Source organism: Lissotriton helveticus, chromosome 5_1 (assembly GCF_964261635.1).
Source record: "Lissotriton helveticus chromosome 5_1, aLisHel1.1, whole genome shotgun sequence".
Classification (NCBI taxonomy): Eukaryota; Metazoa; Chordata; class Amphibia; order Caudata; family Salamandridae; genus Lissotriton; species Lissotriton helveticus.
In genome coordinates, this window is record NC_136065.1 from 16,918,250 (window position 1) to 16,941,224 (window position 22,975).

At 47.6% G+C, this 22,975-nt stretch overlaps 1 protein-coding gene across 1 annotated transcript in view; it reads right to left on the minus strand.

The window, feature by feature from the left end:
• The window catches only part of LOC144754066 (mamu class II histocompatibility antigen, DR alpha chain-like), a 215,672-nt gene that overhangs the window by 54,046 nt on the left and 138,651 nt on the right, over positions 1 to 22,975 (minus strand). Inside the window, exon 2 of the mRNA XM_078641589.1 lies at positions 15,581 to 15,826. Coding sequence (XP_078497715.1) covers positions 15,581 to 15,826 — 246 coding nt within the window. The remainder of the gene's footprint in view (positions 1 to 15,580; positions 15,827 to 22,975) is intronic.

Here is a 22,975-nt window from a genome sequence, read left to right on the forward strand (position 1 = left end):
AGATAGATAGATAGATAGATAGTCAGATAGACAGATAGATAGATAGATAGATAGATAGATAGATAGATAGATAGATAGATAGATAGATAGATAGATAGATAGATAGATAGATAGATAGATAGATAGACAGATAGATAGATAGACTGAGGGTGATAGACAGATAGATAGATAGATAGATAGATAGACAAACAGATAGATAGATAAACAAACAGATAGATAGATAGATAGACAGATAGATAGATAGATAGATAGATAGATAGATAGATAGATAGATAGATAGATAGATAGATAGATAGATAGATAGATAGTCAGATAGACAGATAGATCGATAGACAGATAGATAGATAGATAGATAGATAGATAGATAGATAGATAGATAGATAGATAGATAGATAGATAGATAGATAGATAGATAGATAGATAGATAGATAGATAGATAGATAGATAGATAGATAGATAGATAGAGTGAGTGCGATAGATAGATAGAGTGAGGGCGATATATAGAGAGATAGAGTGAGGGCGATAGATAGATAAAGTGAGGGTGATAGATAGAGTGAGGGCGATAGAGTGAGGGTGATAGATAGATACAGTGGGGAGCGATAGAAAGATAGATAGATCGATAGAGTGAGGGCGATAGATAGATAGATAGATAGATAGATAGATAGATAGATAGATAGATAGATAGATAGATAGATAGATAGATAGATAGATAGATAGATAGATAGAGTGAGGGCGATAGATAGATAGATAGAGGGCGATAGATAGGGTGAGGGCGATAGATAGGGTGAGAGCGATAGATAGGGTGAGGGCGATAGATAGATAGATAGAGGGCGATAGACAGATAGATAGATAGTTAGAGGGCAATAGATAGATAGATAGAGGGTGATAGATAGATAGAGGGCGATAGATAGATAGATAGATAGAGGGTGATAGATAGAGTGAGGGCGATAGATAGAGTGAGGGCGATAGATAGATAGAGGGTGATAGATAGAGTGAGGGCGATAGATAGAGTGAGGGCGATAGATAGATAGAGCGAGGGCGATAGATAGATAGATAGATAGAGGGCGATAGATAGATAGAGGGCGATAGACAGAGTGAGGGCGATAGATAGATAGAGGGCGATAGACAGAGTGAGGGCGATAGACAGAGTGAGGGTGATAGATAGAGTGAGGGCGATAGATAGATAGATAGATAGATAGATAGATAGATAGATAGATAGATAGATAGATAGATAGATAGAGTGAGTGCGATAGATAGATAGAATGAGGGCGATAGATAGATAAAGTGAGGGTGATAGATAGAGTGAGGGCGATAGATAGAGTGAGGGCGATAGATAGATACAGTGGGGAGCAATAGAAAGATAGATAGATCGATAGAGTGAGGGCGATAGATAGATAGAGTGAGGGCAATAGATAGATAAGTGAGGGCAATAGATAGAGTGAGGGCGAATGATAGAGTGAGGGCGATAGATAGATAGAGTGAGGGCGATAGATAGATAGAGTGAGGGCGATAGATAGATAGAGTGAGGGCGATAGATAGATAGAGTGAGGGCGATAGATAGAGTGAGGGCGAATGATAGAGTGAGGGCGATAGATAGATAGAGTGAGGGCGATAGATAGATAGAGTGAGGGAGATAGATAGAGTGAGAGTGATAGATATACTGAGGGAGATAGATAGGTAGATAGATAGATAGATAGATAGATAGATAGATAGATAGATAGATAGATAGATAGATAGATAGATAGAGTGAGGGCGATAGATAGAGTGAGGGCGATAGATAGAGTGAGGGCGATAGATAGATAGAGGGCGATACATAGAGTGAGGGCGATAGATAGATAGAGTGAGGGCAATAGATAGATAAGTGAGGGCGATAGATAGATAGAGTGAGGGCGATAGATAGATCGAGGGCGATAGATAGGGTGAGGGCGATAGATAGAGTGAGGGAGATAGATAGAGTGAGGGCGATAGATAGATAGAGTGAGGGAGATAGATAGATAGAGTGAGGGTGATAGATAGAGTGAGGGTGATAGATAGATAGAGTGAGGGTGATAGATAGATAGAGTGAGGGAGATAGATAGATAGAGTGAGGGCGATAGATAGATAGAGGGCGATAGATAGGGTGAGGGCGATAGATAGGGTGAGGGCGATAGATAGAGTGAGGGAGATAGATAGAGTGAGGGCGATAGATAGAGTGAGGGCGATAGATAGATAGAGTGAGGGCGATAGATAGATAGAGTGAGGGAGATAGATAGATAGAGTGAGGGTGATAGATAGATAGAGTGAGGGCGATAGATAGATAGAGGGCGATAGATAGGGTGAGGGCGATAGATAGAGTGAGGGCGATAGATAGGGTGAGGGCGATAGATAGAGTGAGGGAGATAGATAGAGTGAGGGCGATAGATAGATAGAGTGAGGGAGATAGATAGATAGAGTGAGGGTGATAGATAGAGTGAGGGTGATAGATAGATAGAGTGAGGGTGATAGATAGATAGAGTGAGGGCGATAGATAGATAGATAGAGGGCGATAGACAGATAGATAGATAGTTAGAGGGCAATAGATAGATAAATAGAGGGTGATAGATAGATAGAGGGCGATAGATAGATAGATAGAGGGTGATAGATAGAGTGAGGGCGATAGATAGAGTGAGGGCGATAGATAGATAGATAGAGGGTGATAGATAGAGTGAGGGCGATAGATAGAGTGAGGGCGATAGATAGATAGAGCGAGGGCGATAGATAGATAGATAGATAGAGGGCGATAGATAGATAGAGGGCGATAGACAGAGTGAGGGCGATAGATAGATAGAGGGCGATAGATAGATAGATAGATAGATAGATAGATAGATAGATAGATAGATAGATAGATAGATAGAGGGCGATAGATAGATAGAGGGCGATAGATAGATAGATTGAGGGCGATAGATAGATAGAGGGCGATAGATAGAGTGAGGGTGATAGATAGAGTGAGGGCGATAGATAGATAGATAGATAGATAGATAGATAGATAGATAGATAGATAGAGGGCGATAGATAGATAGACAGAGGGCGATAGATAGGTGGGCGATAGACAGTGTGAGGGCGATAGATAGAGTGAGGGTGATAGATAGAGTGAGGGCGATAGATAGATAGATAGATAGATAGATAGATAGATAGATAGATAGATAGATAGATAGAAAGATAGAAAGATAGATAGATAGATAGATAGCGATAGAGTGAGGGCGATAGATAGATAAAGTGAGGGTGATAGATAGAGTGAGGGCGATCGATAGAGTGAGGGCGATAGATAGATAGAGTGAGGGCAATAGATAGATAAGTGAGGGCAATAGATAGATAGAGTGAGGGCGATAGATAGAGTGAGGGCGATAGAGTGAGGGCGATAGATAGATAGAGTGAGGGCGATAGATAGAGTGAGGGCAATTTATAGGTAGAGTGAGGGCGATAGATAGATAGAGTGAGGGAGATAGATAGAGTGAGAGTGATAGATAGACTGAGGGAGATAGATATATAGATAGATAGATAGATAGATAGATAGATAGATAGATAGATAGATAGATAGATAGATAGATAGATAGATAGATAGATAGATAGATAGATAGATAGATAGAGGGCGATAGATAGAGTGAGTGCGATAGATAGATAGAGTGAGGGCGATATATAGAGAGATAGAGTGAGGGCGATAGATAGATAAAGTGAGGGTGATAGATAGAGTGAGGGCGATAGAGTGAGGGCGATAGATAGATACAGTGGGGAGCGATAGAAAGATAGATAGATCGATAGAGTGAGGGCGATAGATAGATAGATAGATAGATAGATAGATAGATAGATAGATAGATAGATAGATAGATAGATAGATAGATAGATAGATAGATAGATAGATAGATAGATAGATAGATAGATAGATAGATAGAGTGAGGGCGATAGATAGATAGATAGATAGAGGGCGATAGATAGGGTGAAGGCGATAGATAGGGTGAGAGCGATAGATAGGGTGAGGGCGATAGATAGATAGATAGATAGATAGAGGGCGATAGACAGATAGATAGATAGTTAGAGGGCGATAGATAGATAGATAGAGGGTGATAGATAGATAGAGGGCGATAGATAGATAGATAGAGGGTGATAGATAGAGTGAGGGCAATAGATAGAGTGAGGGCGATAGATAGATAGAGTGAGGGTGATAGATAGAGTGAGGGCGATAGATAGAGTGAGGGCGATAGATAGATAGAGCGAGGGCGATAGATAGATAGATAGATAGAGGGCGATAGATAGATAGAGGGCGATAGACAGAGTGAGGGCGATAGATAGAGTGAGGGTGATAGATAGAGTGAGGGCGATAGATAGATAGATAGATAGATAGATAGATAGATAGATAGATAGATAGATAGATAGACAGATAGATAGATAGAGTGAGTGCGATAGATAGATAGAATGAGGGCGATAGATAGATAGATAATGTGAGGGTGATAGATAGAGTGAGGGCGATAGACAGAGTGAGGGCGATAGATAGATACAGTGGGGAGCAATAGAAAGATAGATAGATCGATAGAGTGAGGGCGATAGATAGATAGAGTGAGGGCAATAGATAGATAAGTGAGGGCAATAGATAGATAGAGTGAGGGCGATAGATAGAGTGAGGGCGATAGATAGAGTGAGGGCGATAGATAGATAGAGTGAGGGCGATAGATAGAGTGAGGGCGAATGATAGATAGAGTAAGGGCGATAGATAGATAGAGTGAGGGAGATAGATAGAGTGAGAGTGATAGATAGACTGAGGGAGATAGATATATATATAGATAGATAGATAGATAGATAGATAGATAGATAGATAGATAGATAGATAGATAGATAGATAGATGGCGATAGATAGAGTGAGTGCGATAGATAGATAGAGTGAGGGCGATATATAGAGAGATAGAGTGAGGGCGATAGATAGATAAAGTGAGGGTGATAGATAGAGTGAGGGCGATAGAGTGAGGGCGATAGATAGATACAGTGGGGAGGGATAGAAAGATAGATAGATCGATAGAGTGAGGGCGATTGATAGATAGATAGATAGATAGATAGATAGATAGATAGATAGATAGATAGATAGATAGATAGATAGATAGATAGATAGAGTGAGGGCGATAGATAGATAGATAGAGGGCGATAGATAGGGTGAGGGCGATAGATAGGGTGAGAGCGATAGATAGGGTGAGGGCGATAGTTAGATAGATAGAGGGCGATAGACAGATAGATAGATAGTTAGAGGGCGATAGATAGATAGATAGAGGGCGATAGATAGATAGATAGAGGGTGATAGATAGATAGAGGGCGATAGATAGATAGATAGAGGGTGATAGATAGAGTGAGGGCGATAGATAGAGTGAGGGCGATAGATAGATAGATAGAGGGTGATAGATAGAGTGAGGGCGATAGATAGAGTGAGGGCGATAGATAGATAGAGCGAGGGTGATAGATAGAGTGAGGGCGATAGATAGAGTGCGATAGATAGATAGAGGGTGATAGATAGGGTGAGGGCGATAGATAGGCTGAGGGCGATAGATAGGGTGAGGGCGATAGATAGATAGAGTGAGGGCGATAGATAGAGTGAGGGTGATAGATAGAGTGAGGGTGATAGATAGATAGAGTGAGGGCGATAGATAGATAGAGTGAGGGCGATAGATAGATAGATAGATAGACAGATAGACAGATAGACAGATAGACAGATAGACAGATAGAACGATAGAACGATAGAACGATAGAACGATAGAACGATAGATAGATAGAACGATAGATAGATAGATAGATAGATAGATAGATAGAGAGACAGAGGGCGATAGATAGAGTGAGGGTGATAGATAGATAGAACTCCCGAGGGAGTGTTGCTCAGGTGTCTCTTTTCAGGTGACCACCTCCCTCCGGGTCATTACTGCTCAGTGCTGGACTTTTATGTGACAACCTTATGCATTCTGGGGGTTGCAGTCTTGTTTTGGTTACATTGAAGTAAGTAGGCAGGCCATTAAACTGACAAAGTTGTAATTAATGATTTCGAGGTGTAAAGGTCGCGACTGGATAAGTGTCCCTGATGACCTAGCATCAGGTGGTTACGGTTACCCTAGTCTGCCCTCTTAAACGCACTAAAAGCAGCACTATTAAAATAAGGGGTCGGCTGCCCGAGGTCACGCCAAGGTCATGCCTGCACATGGATATTTAAGGCCTCTCTGCGGCGTGGCGCCATCACCCACAATGAATTTCTGCTGTAAGCAATAGTCAGGCTCACATTAATCTTTTGATTCTCTTCCCCTCAATCTCAAAAAGGGCGTAAAGTACTGGAAAGAGAATGGTCCAAAAACTATAATTCAACCTGTAGAGTGAAGTTTAAAGAAGCCACTCATAAGGCCATTTGAAAGTCATGTGCCGCGCTTTATGCTGCCAAAATGGATGGTGCTCCCACTTCGGCCAAATATATTTTCTCAACTGTAAAATCTTTGCTCGAGTCCTCTGCTAAAACTCTGGAGGTTGCTTTCTCAACACGTGGTTGCAAGGAACTGTCTACATTTCTCTCTAGAATGATCTGACATCTATGCTTCTCTCTCTCGACAGAAGCTTCCAGCTGCAGGATTCCAATGGGATCCAAATCCCTCCAAGTCCGCGGGTTGTACCTTGCCAAGATTTAGGCCAATCAAGCCTCTTGTCTTTGAGGTCTTTGAGACATGAGCCCCCTCGCAGCCATTGCACGCCAGCACAACCTCAACATCATCTCCTACGCCGATGACACCCAGCTGATCCTCTCCCTCACCAACGACCCCGCCACCGCCAGAGCCAACCTTCATGAAGGGATGAAAGAGGTAGCCGAATGGATGAATAACAGCCGCCTGAAACTGAACTCGGACAAGACGGAAGTCCTCATCCTGGGATCCTCACCCGCCGCCTGGGACGACTCCTGTAGGCCCCCCGCCTTGGGCAGCGCACCCAAACCTACAGACCACGCACGCAACCTAGGCTTCATCCTGGACTCCTCCCTCTCCATGACCAGACAAGTCAACGCCATCTCCTCGTCATGCTTCAACATCCTACGCATGCTACGCAAGATCTTCCGGTGGATCCCCACCGAGACCAGGAAGACGGTCACCCAGGTCCTCGTCACCAGCCGACTGGACTACGGCAACTCCCTCTACGCAGGAATCACCGCCAAACTCCAGAAGAGACTCCAGCGGATCCAGAACGCCTCAGCACGACTCATCCTGGACATCCCCCGTCGCAACCACATCTCCGGACACCTGAGAGACCTGCACTGGCTCCCGGTCAACAAGAGAATCACCTTCCGTCTCCTCACCCACGCACACAAAGCCCTGCACAACCAAGGCCCAGGATACCTCAACAGCCGCCTCAACTTCTACGCTCCCAAACGCCAGCTTCGATCGACCGGCCACGCCCTCGCCGCCGTCCCCCGCATCCGAAGAGCCACCACAGGGGGAAGGTCCTTCTCCTACCTCGCCGCCAAGACTTGGAACTCCCTCCCGACCCACCTCCGCCTGACCGAGGACCACCTCGCCTTCAGGAAGCAGCTCAAGACCTGGCTGTTCGAGCAGTAGCAGACCCCCCCTCCCCTAAGCGCCTTGAGACCCTCCGGGTGAGTAGTGCGCTATACAAATGCCGTGATTGATTGATTGATTGAGGCCTGAGCCATGTTGTTGAAATCAGGCTCCCCTGGACTCTGCTCCTCATGCCATCCTGAAGGCCTCTCTGTTATTTATCCGGCTATTAATCTCTGCATTTATGTCGCTATGGTCCCTACTGCTTGGAAACATGGAGTGCTTTCACCACTCTTGAACAAAACATAATGGACCTGGCATCCTTGGAAGGTATTGACAGATATCTCTTCTTCCTCTTCCTACTAAGTCCTTGGACAGTAAAATAATAATTGTCAACTATCGCACTATCCTGAAGAGAATCATTTTCTTCATTCCCCTCAGTCCGGTGTTCGCCCTCACCACGGTACAAAGTCGGCCTTAGAGAGACCCTTGATCAGGGGGGCTCAGCTGTTATCATCTTTCCTGATTTGAGTACCGCTTTTGACACGGTGTCCCATATCATCCTCCTAGGCAGACTCCTCGGCTGTGGGATGAATAGCAAGGCCTGGCAATGGTTTGCCTCCTTGAACGACCCATGTTTCAAGTCTATGAGAAGCCTCTTTACTCTACCACTCTTCACTGACCTGTGGGTTCCACAGGGATCCTCTTTAAACCCAATACTTTTTAATGTCTATGTGCACCCTTAACCCATATTGTGGAATATTTTGGCTTCACTTTGGTGTCCTATGCTAACAAGACTCAGCTAGTCATTTCAGTATCACCGTACAAGGGGAACAATTCCAAGCAGTTAAGGAGGTATCTCCATGGCAGCCAGGATGGGTGACGTCAGCCAGGATGGGTGATGGCAGCCGGGATGAGTGACAGCAGCCTCAAGTTGAATGAGGGAAAGATGTAGGTGATATTGGTGGGTAATAACCTACAGGTTGGACTCCATCCTGCTGGCAGCCACTCTTTGCACCTTTCCTCAGTCAAAGCATCTTGGGATCGGGATGATGATGATGATATGTATCTTTTTAAACCCACTTTAGGAAGCTCTCTGCCTGCTCTTTCGGCTTTTTTAGGACCCTTAGGAAGATATTATGGCTCTTCCCCATCCACCCGGAAAACTATGGTGCAAGCAATGATTATGTCTCACCTGGAGCACAGTAATGTTCTTTATCTAGCTATCCCTCAGACCTTGCAAATATGATAACAGATCATTCAGAAAGTTTCTGCCCATCTGCTATTACACATTTTTGAATGACAAGCCATCTCCACTCATTTGACCAATCTCCATTGGCTCCCTATTGGAAAACACATTTAATTTAAAGCCCTTTGAATGCCTTCTGTTCCTTTCTAATATTGGCCCAAATCAAATCAAATTGAGGCGGAAAGTTTATTTCTTGCACGAACCTGCCATGCTTTGTGCTCGTACTGCCTACAGTCTCCTGCCACTACCACATGGATGTGGGATGTGCGCTTTGCTCTCAGACAATTATCAGTGCTTCACTTGATTATATCTCTGGCTCCTGTCCACTCAGGAACGCCTGAAAGTCAGAAAGGTCTGGGATATTCCTGCACAAGAGACACCTGCCACGCTCCCCTTGAAGACATCATGCTGGACCAGACCAGTGTAGGGGGGAGGCTGACTCACAGGGGTGAGGACCTGCTTGGAATGTGTGGGTGTGTTGGACTTGGCCCTCTTGGCAGGGTCATCCCTGAACTTTTTGTCTTCCTCCAATACTCTCTCTGACCCGTTTTTGTTGGTTTAATGACTCTGGGCACTTTACCACTGCTGACCAGTGCTAAAGTGCATATGCTCTCCCAATGTAAAATGTAACTGTGATTGATTTCCATGATTGGTTCATTGGATGTACTGTCAGTCCCCAGTAAAGTGCACCAGGAGTGCCAGGGCTTGTAAATGCCAATACTGCTAGTGGGCCTGCAGCGCTGGTTGCGCCACCCACAGAAGCAGCCTTTTAAAATGTGTCTAGGGTCTGCCATTGCAGAACCTGCATGCAGTCTGGTACTGTCATGCTGGCTGGGCAAGTGCACACACTTGCCAGCCTCTAAACCTTCCCTTAACTTCATATTAGTCACCCCTATGGTAGGCCCAAGGGCAGGGTGCATTGTAAGTGTAAGGTAGGACATGCTCTGATGAGTGTGGCATGTCCTAATAGTGAATTACTGCCAAATTCGTTTTTCACTATTGTAAGGCTACCTGTTCTCTTAGGCCAAGATGAGCTGCTGGAATTATTACACTCTATAATCCCAGCAGGCTCAGGGAACATGGTAGAAAATAAAGTTTAGTATGCCTGGACTCAGAATAATAAAATACTTCTTTTAGTAAAGTTTATTTTAATATCCTGTGTTTGGGAAGCTTGTTTCCTTCCCAGTGTAAGAATTGGCTTTTGTAGTCTGGTCTGCCCTGTTCCCATGATGCACTGGGCCAGGGACAGACTAATTTGCATACAGCCAGGTTCTGAAACTGGGATGGTGCAATGAGCTAAAAAACGGTGTTGGATCTAGCCCTGATCTCTTGACTGGGTGAGAGTACTCTGCTTAATTCAGAGACTCTGTCCATCACCACCCCTTGTTGTAAATACTTTTAGAAAGTTAGCATTTGCTTGCCTAACCATTTCAGCCCGCCTCTGCTAGTATGTGTATCTGACTGTCTGGGATGTGTGAGTGACAGGGCTGGGGGATGACAGGTGGTGAATGCAAGGATTACACCTTAGTGGGAGGTAGGAGTGCCCCTGGACTCTTAATAGGGCAGTGCTCTGCCACCACAATGCTGGCTCCGCCCCCTGGGGAGCGACTGATGACTCAGCCTGCACCTGGCCCAGGAAAGGCGAAGCACTGTCATCAAGGTACTCCTGGCTGCCCCTGTCCACACAATGCTGGCTCCACCTCCTGTGGAGCGTCTGATGTGCCTGCCCCTCACACTGAAAGCAGAACCCAGAGTACACCCAACAAGTGCTCAGAGACTGAATGAAGTTATGCAGAGGCCCCCCTGGCCTGAGAAGACAAAAGAATTGCTGTATAAAAGTAGGAGCCCTGCTCCTTGTAAATCAGAATCCTGTTTCCCACAAACAACCTCTGCCCGAATAGAAGGAGAAGAATCGGTCGACATAGAAAAGGCTTTCGATAGCCTGGAATGGGACTACCTCTATAAGGTGATGCAGTGTTTTGGTCTAGGCGAGGGTTATATACAATGGACCAAGGTGCTCTATGCATCGGCAGGCGCTAGGGTGAGAGTGGGGGCTTTAATATCGGATCGATATGAGGTGAACAGGGGAACAAGGCAAGGGTGTGCACTTTCTCCCCTATTATTTGCCCTTGCGATGGAGCCGTTAGCGACACTGGCTAGAAGAGGTGATTCTTACTGCGGATTAGAGGTTGGAGGAATCCACCACTATATATCGTTGTACGCAAACGATCTTCTGTTATTCTTAGATAATGCCGAAGAGGCGGTGAAGGATGCGGAGGACCTACTGGCGAGATTCGGAGGAGTCTCAGGCTTAAGCGTGAACTGGGCGAAAACTTGCCTCTTTCCACTCCGGAAGGCGGAGAAGTGTCCATCGACAAACCGCAACCTATGCTGGGAACCTAACTGTCTGCACTATCTTGGGGTTTATATCTACCACGAGCCCGCAAACCTATTGGACGGTAATATTGGTCGATGTATGCGAGCGTTGCAGGGCAACATGACCTTCTGGGCTACCCTCCCGCTATCCATGACGGGCCGAGTATCCCTACTCAAAATGATCGCCCTACCACGATTGTTGTACTTTTTTAGGACCCTCCCTATATGGATACCGGGAGATATGTTCAAACGCCTAAAGTCTAGCATAGTGTCCTTCCTATGGGGAACAGGCAGGCGGAGAATAGCATTGGCGACTCTGACTCGCCCGAAGAACGAGGGGGGATTGGCGGTCCCTGACTTCGAGCTCTATTACCTGGCAGCGCAACTGCAGTTCTTCACGCAGGAGGTGGCAAGGGTGTATCGGGGTCCAGAACAAGAGGGAGACGCCGGCACCCCCCGACATGTGTTGGCGTATATAGCTCTGCAGCAGAAACTGATACTCGGAGGGCTGACCCAAGAAGAAAGGACGCTGAGGCTATGTTGGAACCGCATGCAAAAACGAGCCGGTCCTGGGCACCCGTATGCGCCTGAGATCCCAATAGGTATGATAACAGCGCTCCCACATGGGGGAGACTGGTCGAACCTCCAATTTTGGGAGGAAGCTGGTCTACAGATGGTGGGAGACCTTTATACCGGCGGGGTGCTGACACCATACCAGAATCTGCAGGAGCAATACGATCTCCCGATAGGAGACTATTTGCTACACGCGGCTGTAGTGATGACTATACAGGCACATTGGGGGGAGGGACTGGTTGAACCCAAAACATCACCGGCGTGCCAATACACAATGATGGCGGCAGGGACGTTCAAGGCGGTTACGTGTCTTTACTCCAGAATGCACATGGAGAATATGCCACCTCTAACGCGCCTCAAAACACAGTGGGAGACTGACCTACAGAAAGAAATCCCAGATACAACATGGTCCCAATTGGTTCAGAGAGCCAGGAAAAGCACCAGAAACGCCCGCTTCCAACTGATACATCTTTACATTCTTCATAGGGCCTACCTCACCCCGGATAAAATAGCACAATACTTTGGCGCAGAGGACGCAGCATGCCCCAGATGTGCGCTACTAGGTGCTGACTTATTACACATGCTAAGAGGCTGTCCACAGTTGCAAGAATACTGGAGAGAAGTGGGGGACACCCTGAACGAGGTAACAGATAGAGACTTGCAATATGACAGCGCGCTTGCACTCTTACACTGGTTTCCACACACACGCAAAACCAAACTGTCAAGTAAATTTATTGACATGGGCCTGCTTATTGCAAAGAGGGAGCTCACCAAGGGTTGGAAATTGAAGGCAGCACCGACGCACCGGAAATGGCTGAACGAATTTCCGAAATGGGCCGCAGCAGAGAGCACAATTAGGTACCAGCTGGCCAGGCGTAAGGCGGATGAGAAAGCTCAGGAAGCAGCACTAGCATGGGAGATCCTAGTCCAGGCTCTTAGGGACAGTGCAGTAGAGAGTGAAGAGGAGGAGGAAGCGGTAGACCCAGGGGCCCCGGGGGAGGCGGTTCTAGTCCCAGCACTAACACCGGACACACACACCCACTAATTGACTTCAAACTCCTGAGACTACCAACACAACTGAGTATACGAACACCAGGCACAGGCCCAGACACCGGGGGCGGGGGGGGAAGGTGTATTAACCCAGTTATAACAGGGGGCTCAACAACCCACTGCTGGACGATGGGGAGGAGAAGGTTTGGAAAAGTTAAAAGCGGAGAGCGGTGGACCGCTGAGAATGACTGCACCAAGTGAATAGGAGAGTATTCTTACTGCTAAATCGCCGCCCGGCCTCCGGGATGCGGGTTGTAAGGCTGTGTACGCAATAACTGGAAATAGCGAAGGAATTTAAGGTCCCGCGAAAATTTCTTGCAAATATGTTGTATACCTTTGATTGAACTCTGCAATAAAAATTGTTTAAAAAAAAAAAAAAAAGAATAGAAGGAGAAGAAGACGCTGGAAGGACTGGCCTGCTGCTTGCCTTGTTGAGGAAGGAGAGGAGAAGACTTTGCTAAAAAGACTTTGCTGACTTGTGCTTGAAACATTCTCCAAGGGCTTGTTGGAGCTTGCCCCCTGACCTGAACCCCAGGACTAGTGGGTTCTTGGTGCTTTTGCTCGTCCTGACATCTGAGCCGTGTGTGCATCCCGCCGGAACCAGATTGCGCCCCTCATCGCCCCTCCTAGGGCTGTGGCACTCGGGAGCATGCCTGCCTTTGTCCTCGGGAGAGCCTCGCTCCGATCGGAGTCGCTCTCTGCTCCCGGGCTAGGCTTCCTGCTCCTCTGCCCCTTGCCTGCTACTGGAGCGCGCTGAAGCGCTCTCACCCCTCCCGCCGGAATTCCTCTGACGATCGCGATCCACGCCGGGTCGACAGCTGCACGGGCCGTGCCCTGTGACCCCGCTTCGCTATCCCAGAGACTCGTCAGGCCGCGCCGCCCCCGCTGAGGAGACCCCCGCACCGCCGTGCTGAGGGTCGCGGGCCGCGCCTGCCTGATTGCACACACCCGCTGACGTCAGGATCCAGAAGTGCCCCCAATCATCGGAGTCGCACTGACCCGTGCCGACTCTCACCAAGTGACCGCAACAGTCCCCAAGGCTGTGGTATCGGGCTAGGGGCCCGCAACGTTGTTATTTCCCCTTCATCGCACCGGCCGCACCCGCCTCTGTGGAACCGTGAGTACGAATGAGTGTGCAGCCTAGCGCACCCGGCCTCCCAGTTCCCCGCCTCCCTACCTGACCGCACCGCAAGTCGCACCGCCGAGCCAGGCTCGCGTCTAGCTCTGTCCCCGAGCCGCTGGGAAGAGCCGTACGTGACGCAGGCGTCCTCACGCCCGATGCGTGAGCCGCGGTAGGGTCCGGGTCAGTTTCCGCCAGGAGAGCGAGGGAAGCGCTGCGAAGCGCACTAGAGGCCCAGGGCGAGTCTAAGGTCCCCCGAACTGGTGCAAGGAGGTGCTGGGAAAATAACTGTAACTGAAAGAACTATAAAGAAGTGATTTAACAAGGAAATCCACCTTTGAACTTGAAACTAAAGAAAAGCTTGCCTATTTACAATCTGTTGGTATACAAAAACGTTATTGGTCTTGTACTAAGTCTGAACTGCTCATATATATATTTATACATAAAGAGAACGTATTTTTATATATTCACAGCCTGGTGTCCATTTGTGGGGGGATTAGTACATTTTACTGTGTGTGTTGTTACAAATGCTTAACTGAATAACGCCTGAAGAATAGCCTTGGCTGCTCACGCCACGTACCTAGAGGGTGAGCAAGGGTACTTCTAAGGGGTCATCCTTCGCCCTGACTTAGAGGGTCCCTGCTTGTCACAAGTGAAAACTTGTGCCAACCAGAGACCCCCAATTCTAACAGGGTGCCTTTAAATATAGCAGGGGTATTTAAAACAGGGGTTATCACCTTCATTTAAATGGCAAGCTCAGCTAGACCACTATCGAGGCTGTGAAGTCAGGAGCATTCCTGAGACTAAGAGGATGGATAGGGCCTGGAGATGTCAAACTGAGCCTAGAAGCTTCGCTTTGAAAGCCCAGCTGCTCCTGCCGCACACCTGTGAATGGGAGGCAGGGGGAAGGATGGGCCTCGCTTCTTGAACCCAGGTTGTTTTTGAGCGTGGGTCTGGTTGGGGGAGGCGGGGGCTTCTTACCACATTTGTGGGAACCAGAGAGAAGCAACGACAATCATGTGGCAAAAAGAGTTCGTGGCACCCTGTCCATTCCTGCTGTCCACTCACCTAGGCGGGCCACACAAAACCATCTTTTCACCCGGCGTCTGGGATAAGAACTCTGCAACTCAAAGGCTCCACACGGGGTGTTTTGGTTCTCACTCACTTTCGAGGAACCGGATTTCTGAAGTTCAGAAGAATGGACTGCAATTCGCTGGTGTCTATGGATCTGAACTACCCTCGGGACCTATTATCAGTCTCCCCCTTCTTTCCCTGGGACCTCTCTGGGCCATGAAGCAGGTGGACGGGGGAGGGACCTCACAGAAGACACTATAAAATCAGAATTAATAAAAACGAGTCAAGGTGGACCCTGGGCACAGCTGCATAGTGCAGCCCCCTGCAGCCCCCGCCGTGCGGAGGTGGGGGGGGGGGGTGTAGTCAGCCTAAGACCTGTGAATTTCTGTAAGTATAGGGGTCCCTTTGGCTGCGCATCATTTAGTGTCCTATCACTGTCTGGGGAGTGTGGGCATTGGTTCGCGTGTGCACTCTGGGTCTGCTCAGCGCGTTGCACTGCCAGCATCAGGACCGTGGCTGGTGTGATGATGATGTGACCTCTGCTCTGAGTGTGAACGTGCATCGAGCTGCTCAGTCAGTGTGATCAGTGTTTACCAGTGTGCATGCAGGAGATATGATTACCATTTGTAGCACGGGTCCTGTTAAGCATCTTCATCATTATCTCTAAGTTGGCTTTTTGCGCACTCAGTCCCGCCAAGGCACCTTGTGAGTCATACGAGGCAAATGTTTCAAAATCCGGAAGCCTCCACACCACCTCCTTCGATGGCGAATGCACGTAGAATATTTCGTCATAGTCAATCTGGAACATCATCTCCCCAAGCTGGCCATAGGTCTGGACCACGATCTCCTGCACCAGAGTGTGATGCCCTGCAGAGGAACGGGGAAAGGCAGAGTATGACAATTAGGGCACCAAAGTGTAAGACCTTACCCCTTCCTGTACTCCTACTTGCATCACCGGACCTTACACATCAAGTCAAGCCCAATGCTCACCTCGCCCCCTTGAAGGTTCTTGGTCTCCTTCAAACAAGATATGATACTTGCATCTGTCACACAGGCAGACCGGACTCACTTCACCTCGGGAGTAAGTGACCACAGTCCTGGCCTCCCCCCAACACTGACCACGTCCCACAGGCCACCTCCTCGGGACACCAGTGGCGAGAGGAACAGACATCAATCCCAGAGTATCAGCCATAACCCCCCTGCCTCCTGCTCAGTGCTTAATTTGAGCCGCTGGAGGCCACCAGCACTTATTTTTGGGGACCAGCACATCTTCTTTCGGCCCAGACATTTACCTGAAGCAACAGAAGGAGAAAAACGTAAAGCAGAAAGACAGAGGAGACAGACGGAAAAACTATCACAAAGAGAAAAAAAACAGGAACCAGCAAGAGAGAGTTAAAGGGCCAGGGAGTGTCTAATAGTGGATCAAAGGGGCACGGTGTATTTAAGACGACCCGTCTGGGGGCTGTACGCTTCTAAGCACAGGTTCAGGCACCACCACTCTTCCTTTTACAAATTAAGCACTGAGAGTGCTGCCCTGTATATATTTTAATCAGATAACATTTTAGAAGGACCTACTTTACCACGTCCCCTAGGAAACCCAAGCATTGAAACAAAAGTGAAGGACTCTAGCGCACTTTCATTTTATAGAAACCAGCATCATAATTGCTAGACTGGTAACACTTTAAGGGGCATATTCTCAAGGACACATCGCAGATTTAGGAGCACCTTTCCGCCACGAAAGGGGTGATAGATTTATCGCCAAGGCTGACAGCGACAACTAACGCTAATCATATGCAGAATAGGCGTTCCCGTGCAAAAACCCAAAATAACACCACTTCGTGATATTCCCAACGACCAGCCAGATCAGAAATGCAGTCCAAAAACAGGCAATAAGGCATGTTAGCAGCAGGGACTTAAGACCTGCTTTATTTTGGTCTTAAGTAGGATGAAAACCTGCAGTAGAAAGGGAGCCCAGCCCAGAGCCACATCTGAAGACCAACAGATGCCATGGAGCTTCTAATCATGCAGCTTGGAGAGCCAAGGGGCCACAACCCACCCCCACCGCCCCAGGACCCCCCCACCCCCAAATCCACCCCCCCCGGACTACCACCGGGGAAGAACAGAACAAGACAACAGACCTTCCAAAAAACGCACCAGCCTCAGAGACTTAACGTCAGAGGATCTCATTGCCAATTACAGGCTCAAAAGGACAACCATCCTCCGCATCCTGACCATCATTTCCCACAGGCCGACGGTACAAACACAGCGGACAACCAACATCCCACCACAAACAACGCTGTTGGCTGTGCTGCTCTGTTGGCCTCTGGTACCTTCCAATCAACAACTGCCAGAGTCGGAGGAGTCTCACAGCTAGCCCTATCAAAGTTCCTCACCCCTGTCTTGGATGCCATCATCAGCTTGATACCCCAGCACCTTCACTTCCCCCACACTGCACAGGAACAGCTGGAGACCAAGCAAGGCTTCTATACCACAGCTGGCTTCCCACATGTGTTGGGGGCAATTGACTGCACACATGTCCTCCTTGTGCCCCCTGCTGACACTGCACACAATGACTACATCAAAAAGCACACACATTCCATCAATGTACAGGCAATAGTGGACCACCAGGGACTGTTCACCAATGTCGTCGCCAACTTACCAGGCAGTGTGCATGATTCCTACAACTTCCGACAGTCCATCATCAACCAGCACTTTCAGGATGGCACCTATGGAAATGCACTGCTCGTTGGTAAGTACCAACGGAAAACACCACACACCTCAACTCCACAATCATACAACTCACTACTGTGGGAATGCACACGTAACAAAATCACATACAACATGCCAACCAACATGCCCACCTACCAGACATGACAACACAAGTAACTGTGGTAACATGTAGACAAACCATCCACAAAGGCATAGCCCATCTACCACACAATTGCAGAATGTGGGGAGAGGTGGGAACTAAGAATGTGAGAAGGAGGCAAGTGACCCATGAATAAGAATGTACACAATGTCAAGTGTGACAGTTTTGAGTATGCAGAGCACAGACATGTCCATGTGGACATATCCTACTGGTGTTTGTAGTGTTGTGGACAGTGGACACAACCATGTTACCTCAGGCATTGGGGAAGACCGTGGACATATAGCTATGTCACACCCCCTGTAAGCATAAACTTAGTGGGCTGGGCCGGCTTACACCAGTCCAGGGTAGGAGTGTGAATAAATAGCCCAGGGCTCTGGGCGTGGTTCACTTCTGGGAAGGCCAACAAAGTAACTACTGCATGTGTTTCTGTGTCCGCCATATCCTGACCATAGGTCTACACTCACATGGCTGACTACCGTAAACGGCCAATTTTACACCGACGACGAGGTGGCTACGTCACACGCCACCAGGCGCATATCTCGTCATCGACTGCAGGGGCGTGTCTGCCAGGGCGGCGCCCCTCACCCTCCTAGGAGGCCGCCAGGTGGTGCCTGCGCTATCCTGTGCGCCTGTTGCACCCCAGCCCGCTGGTCCCCAGACCCGTCGGGCGCCCAGTGGTGATTGCCCGCCCCTGAGCACCCAGGCCTCACTTCTCACCTGCCGCAACTGGCGTGTCTCCAAGAGGGCCCAAAGCGTGCCGAAGCAATCTTCAAGTCCGAGGCCCGCAAGCTTGGCAGCCTCCTCAGCCAATCGCTAGTTTCCGCGCAACAGGCCCCCAGCACACCCTGCGGCACCGCACCGCAGAGTTCTGTGTGTGCTGAATGCTTCCTCCGGCTTAAACTGCAGTCCAGCGGGTCTCAGATAAATCCATTCCAGTCCGGATCTCCAGGCCTCCTGCATCATCGCAGGCTGCTCAGCTCTTCAGGTGGGCCTACCTCTGTGCACCACAAGTAATCGTCCGGTGGGGCTACCCCATTCCGCCTCCTGCAGCCAACAGCATGTCCTCGGTAATGCCACTAGAGCCCTTCATAGTCACGGGCCACCCCCATCCCAGGCAGGCCGTTGGAAAGCCTAGGTGGAACATCTGGAGACATACTCAGAAGCGCACGACATCCCAGCGCCGCGGCCGAGGCCCATGCATAGGCTTGTGAGGAGTGTAAAGAAATGGCCCGGGGCTCTGGGCGTGGTTCTGTTCTGGGCTCTGGGCGTGGTTCAGTTTTGGGCTGGCCTGAAAAGTAACTATGGTGTGTGTCTCTGTTGTAGTGTTTGCGCCACCCAGCCCTTAATCTACAATGTTGCAATGTAGCATGCACCCAGAGGGTGAGCTCTCCTGAATGGATACATAAATGAGCGCAAGACTGCTCAGGGTCTTGGGTCATACATGCCAACTGTTGTGTGTGTATCTTCATTGCCGCAGCATAAGTCAAAGGCCTAGCCTCAATTGCAGTGTGAGTTCAGCCAGGCCTGAACTCTACATCTGTGTTCGCCCTATCCTTACCAAGAGCCTACACACACGTGGCCGTCCACCTTCAGCAGGCAACATTACAGTGTTGTTGTCAGGCTTGCGGACATACGCAGACAGGCATGACAATGGTGTGCCGTAGGAGTGCAAGTGATGCAACCGAGCAGCGCACACAAGTAAATAGGCTAGGGGGAGGGGGGAGCGGCTATGTAATACACAATACATGGCAAACATGAATCCCAAAGTTGCACAAATCACACACCACAAAACTTGTAAGTCTGCCAACACTGCATGCATAACCACTAATTTACACTAATCTCACTTACCTCTCACAGGTCTCAAGGATATGCACTCTGCCCGTGGATGATGACACGCATCCGAGCCCCTAACACCCCAGCCCAGAGGCAGTACAATGTGGCCCACAAATGCACCAGGGGCATTGTTGAGCGCACATTTGGCGTGCTAAAGTCATGTTTCAGGTGCCTGGACATCACAGGTGGACGGGACCTACTTGCTGTTTCTATGTGTGCTGCAGTATGCCAAGGAGATCAGGGACATGATCCAGAGTCACTGTGGGTGTGCACTGTGCTATACTTAATTGTGCTGTAGTGTAGTTCCTATATTCCCAATAGGCTCTTCGCATTGGAATAACATATACTTTAGATTTGACGTAGGACTTGTGTCTACTAGGTCTCTATCAAATATATTAGACTCAATTGAGAGTGCCAGCTAGCTCAGAGGTCACTAAAAACGTTCTCAAATTCACAAGAAGTGATTAGTTTCTGACAACCGCATAAACATGACAACTTTGTTTCCTCAAGATAAAAAGTATCTCTAGAGTCGTGGAAACAATAGATAGATATTTCACTCAGTCAATCGTGCATGCTTCGTTTCACCAGAGGTGCAGAGAAATAGAGAGATGGGCATTTTTTCAATAAAAGTATTTATTGAACAGTCTTCTTTCTCAAGCAGAAGAAATGAACTGCTACAATCGTTATACTGGCTGTAAAGTATAATGCGTACAGCAAGAAGAGTATTATAAAATAATACTGTAAAAGCATGGCATGGTTTCTAAGCCATAAAATACATGCATATAAATACTAAAAGTACTCAACTGGTGCTACTAAAATACGCCTACCCCAACGTACCTAACCTAGTTCTAGTACAAGGGAAGAAGTAAGTGAGGTGTAGCTTAAGTTTAGTATTTTGCCAAAATCTATCCAAGATTTCTCTTAGGGTCTAATCAGCTCCGTACCTTGGTTTAGAATGAGGGAGGTCTGGTATCTCTCTCTCAGGACTCGATTTCCCAACAACCCGCAAGGGTAGTTTGGAAACACTGGAGCTGGATTTCTCGGCAAGAGAAAAGACAGCGTCTCTCTCAGTGCGTCTGGTGGAGGGTCGGCTTCCTTCGGCACTTGCTGCAGCTAGCTGTGTCGGGCAAGTAGATAGTCGAACTGCTCCAAACCACCGTGTGTTTGCTAGGGCAAGTGTGGGCATATTTATACCTTGAAGGTGCAGAGTTTGACGTAAGGTTGGACATAATAACGTCATCAAGGAGTCTCAGTTATTCGAAAACTCCATGAGTTCTTGGACAAATCAATATTCAAGCAAGGGGAAGTCCCTGACTGCTGAAGGCGAGTTTTTCCAAGAAATCGTTGTGGATTTTCGGAACTAGTGGAAGAAGCCAAGCCGTATTAGGACTGCATGGGCTAAGTCTAAATATGGTTATGATTTCTATGCCTATATAAGGGTCGAGTGATTTATACCTATATATGGGCATGAATCAGGAAAATTACACTAGGGTCTTAAAATGCTACACAACACCCACTCCACTTTAATATGTTCAACATTACTAATCTATAAGCATTTAAAACATATCTAAAGCATGTGTTTACAATCCCACCCAAAAATACATAAAAATGCACTTGAAATGGTTGCACACGAAAAATGAGCATTTCTATAGTACGCATTTAAAAGGAATGATGTTATTCTAAGCATATAGTATGATGTCAGCAATGCTAACTGAATGAATCATGAAATTACATTTATGAAATGGCTCTTGTATATAGAATAAAAGGTCGAGACCATCCCATAGCATAATATATAACTGTTATTGAATTAAGGACGAGGCCAAATATTGTCTCTTCGAAGAGTTCAAAAGAAATTCTTGTTCTCTAAGAATAGTTCTACTTTAAGCAGATTACTTTGTGCCCAAAAAAAAATTAAATTTTGGAAAAAAGTCAAATGGTAGAGGAGAAATAGAGTTCCAAAGTTAGAATTTTGTTTTGAAAAAGTGAAGGTCGAATTCAGAGTTCAGAGAAAGCTGTGTGCTAATTTCAAAAGTTATTCTCGTTGTCAGGAGAAAACATTAAGGGCCAGATGTAGGCAAATTCTTTTTTACGACTCTTAAATACCGACTCATACCGAATCGGTATTTCAGAATCGGAAAACGTGATGTAGGTAAAAAAATCTGTAAAATTTACCGATTCGGTATCACTCGGAATTCAAAATCGGTATTTACCGAATCGGTAAATACAGATTCGGTAATACCCATTCATTCCTATGGTCCTTCTGGCCCTTAGGAATGATTGGGATTTACTGATTCAGTATTTACCGATTCGGTCAATACCGATTCGGTAAATACCGAATCAGGAATTTGAAAATAAAAAACATGTGAGCCTGTGAACCAATCTGGAACACCCACCACACCCCACAACAAAGGTACAGAGGAACCAACCAATCAGATTTAAGCACCCCTCCCCAGTACCTGGGAGTGGCCACACCCATCAGGTGCAGAGCAACTGAACAGTTTGGAGAGCAGGAGGAAAGACAGAGGAGCAGGCTTCCATGAGCATACCTGAGCAGCAAAATGGAGACCCAGGATGGTCAGAAGGATGCAGCAGAGCGCAGGAGGAAAATTAAATTCAGCCCAGCAGACCTGCAGGTGCTGGTTGAGGAGGTGGTGAAACACCACACCCAAATTTTTGGAAAACAGTCTCTGCATGTTGCAGAGTCTGTGAAGCGTACTACCTGGCTTGGCATCCAAGCCAAGGTCAATGCGATTGGGATCACCCACAGGGACATAGATGACCTCAAAAAAAGATGGTACGATCTGCGTATTATCACTAAGAAATAAATTACTGCACACAGAAAAGAAGCTGCAGCCACAGGTGGAGGAAAAAACAGAGCACCACGACTGACAGACCTTGAGGAGCATGTTGAATCCACCCTGGAGCCGGAAAGCATCCATGGCATTGGGGACGCTGACAGCTCTGCCAGAGCTGCAAGGAAACAAGGTAAGAAGCACGGACAATAATCCCCAACCATTTCCCTGTCGCCCTTCCCCACTGTGTGTGCCTGCATCACACTCCAGAACAGGTCTTACTAATGTACAGCAATGCATCATGGGAGACGTAGTCATAGGTAGATACATCAATGCAGTCACCATAGAATTCAGCAAGGCATGCCACACACTACTTCAAAAAGCTGATGAAGATCAGGCAAATGTGTGATAGAAATGTGATTTAATCATGACACACAGGTGAACTACACCACTGACCCAATGTCCATATCTGTCCACAGGAGAGTCATAGCGCAGTACAGCACAGGAGAGGGAGGAGAGGGC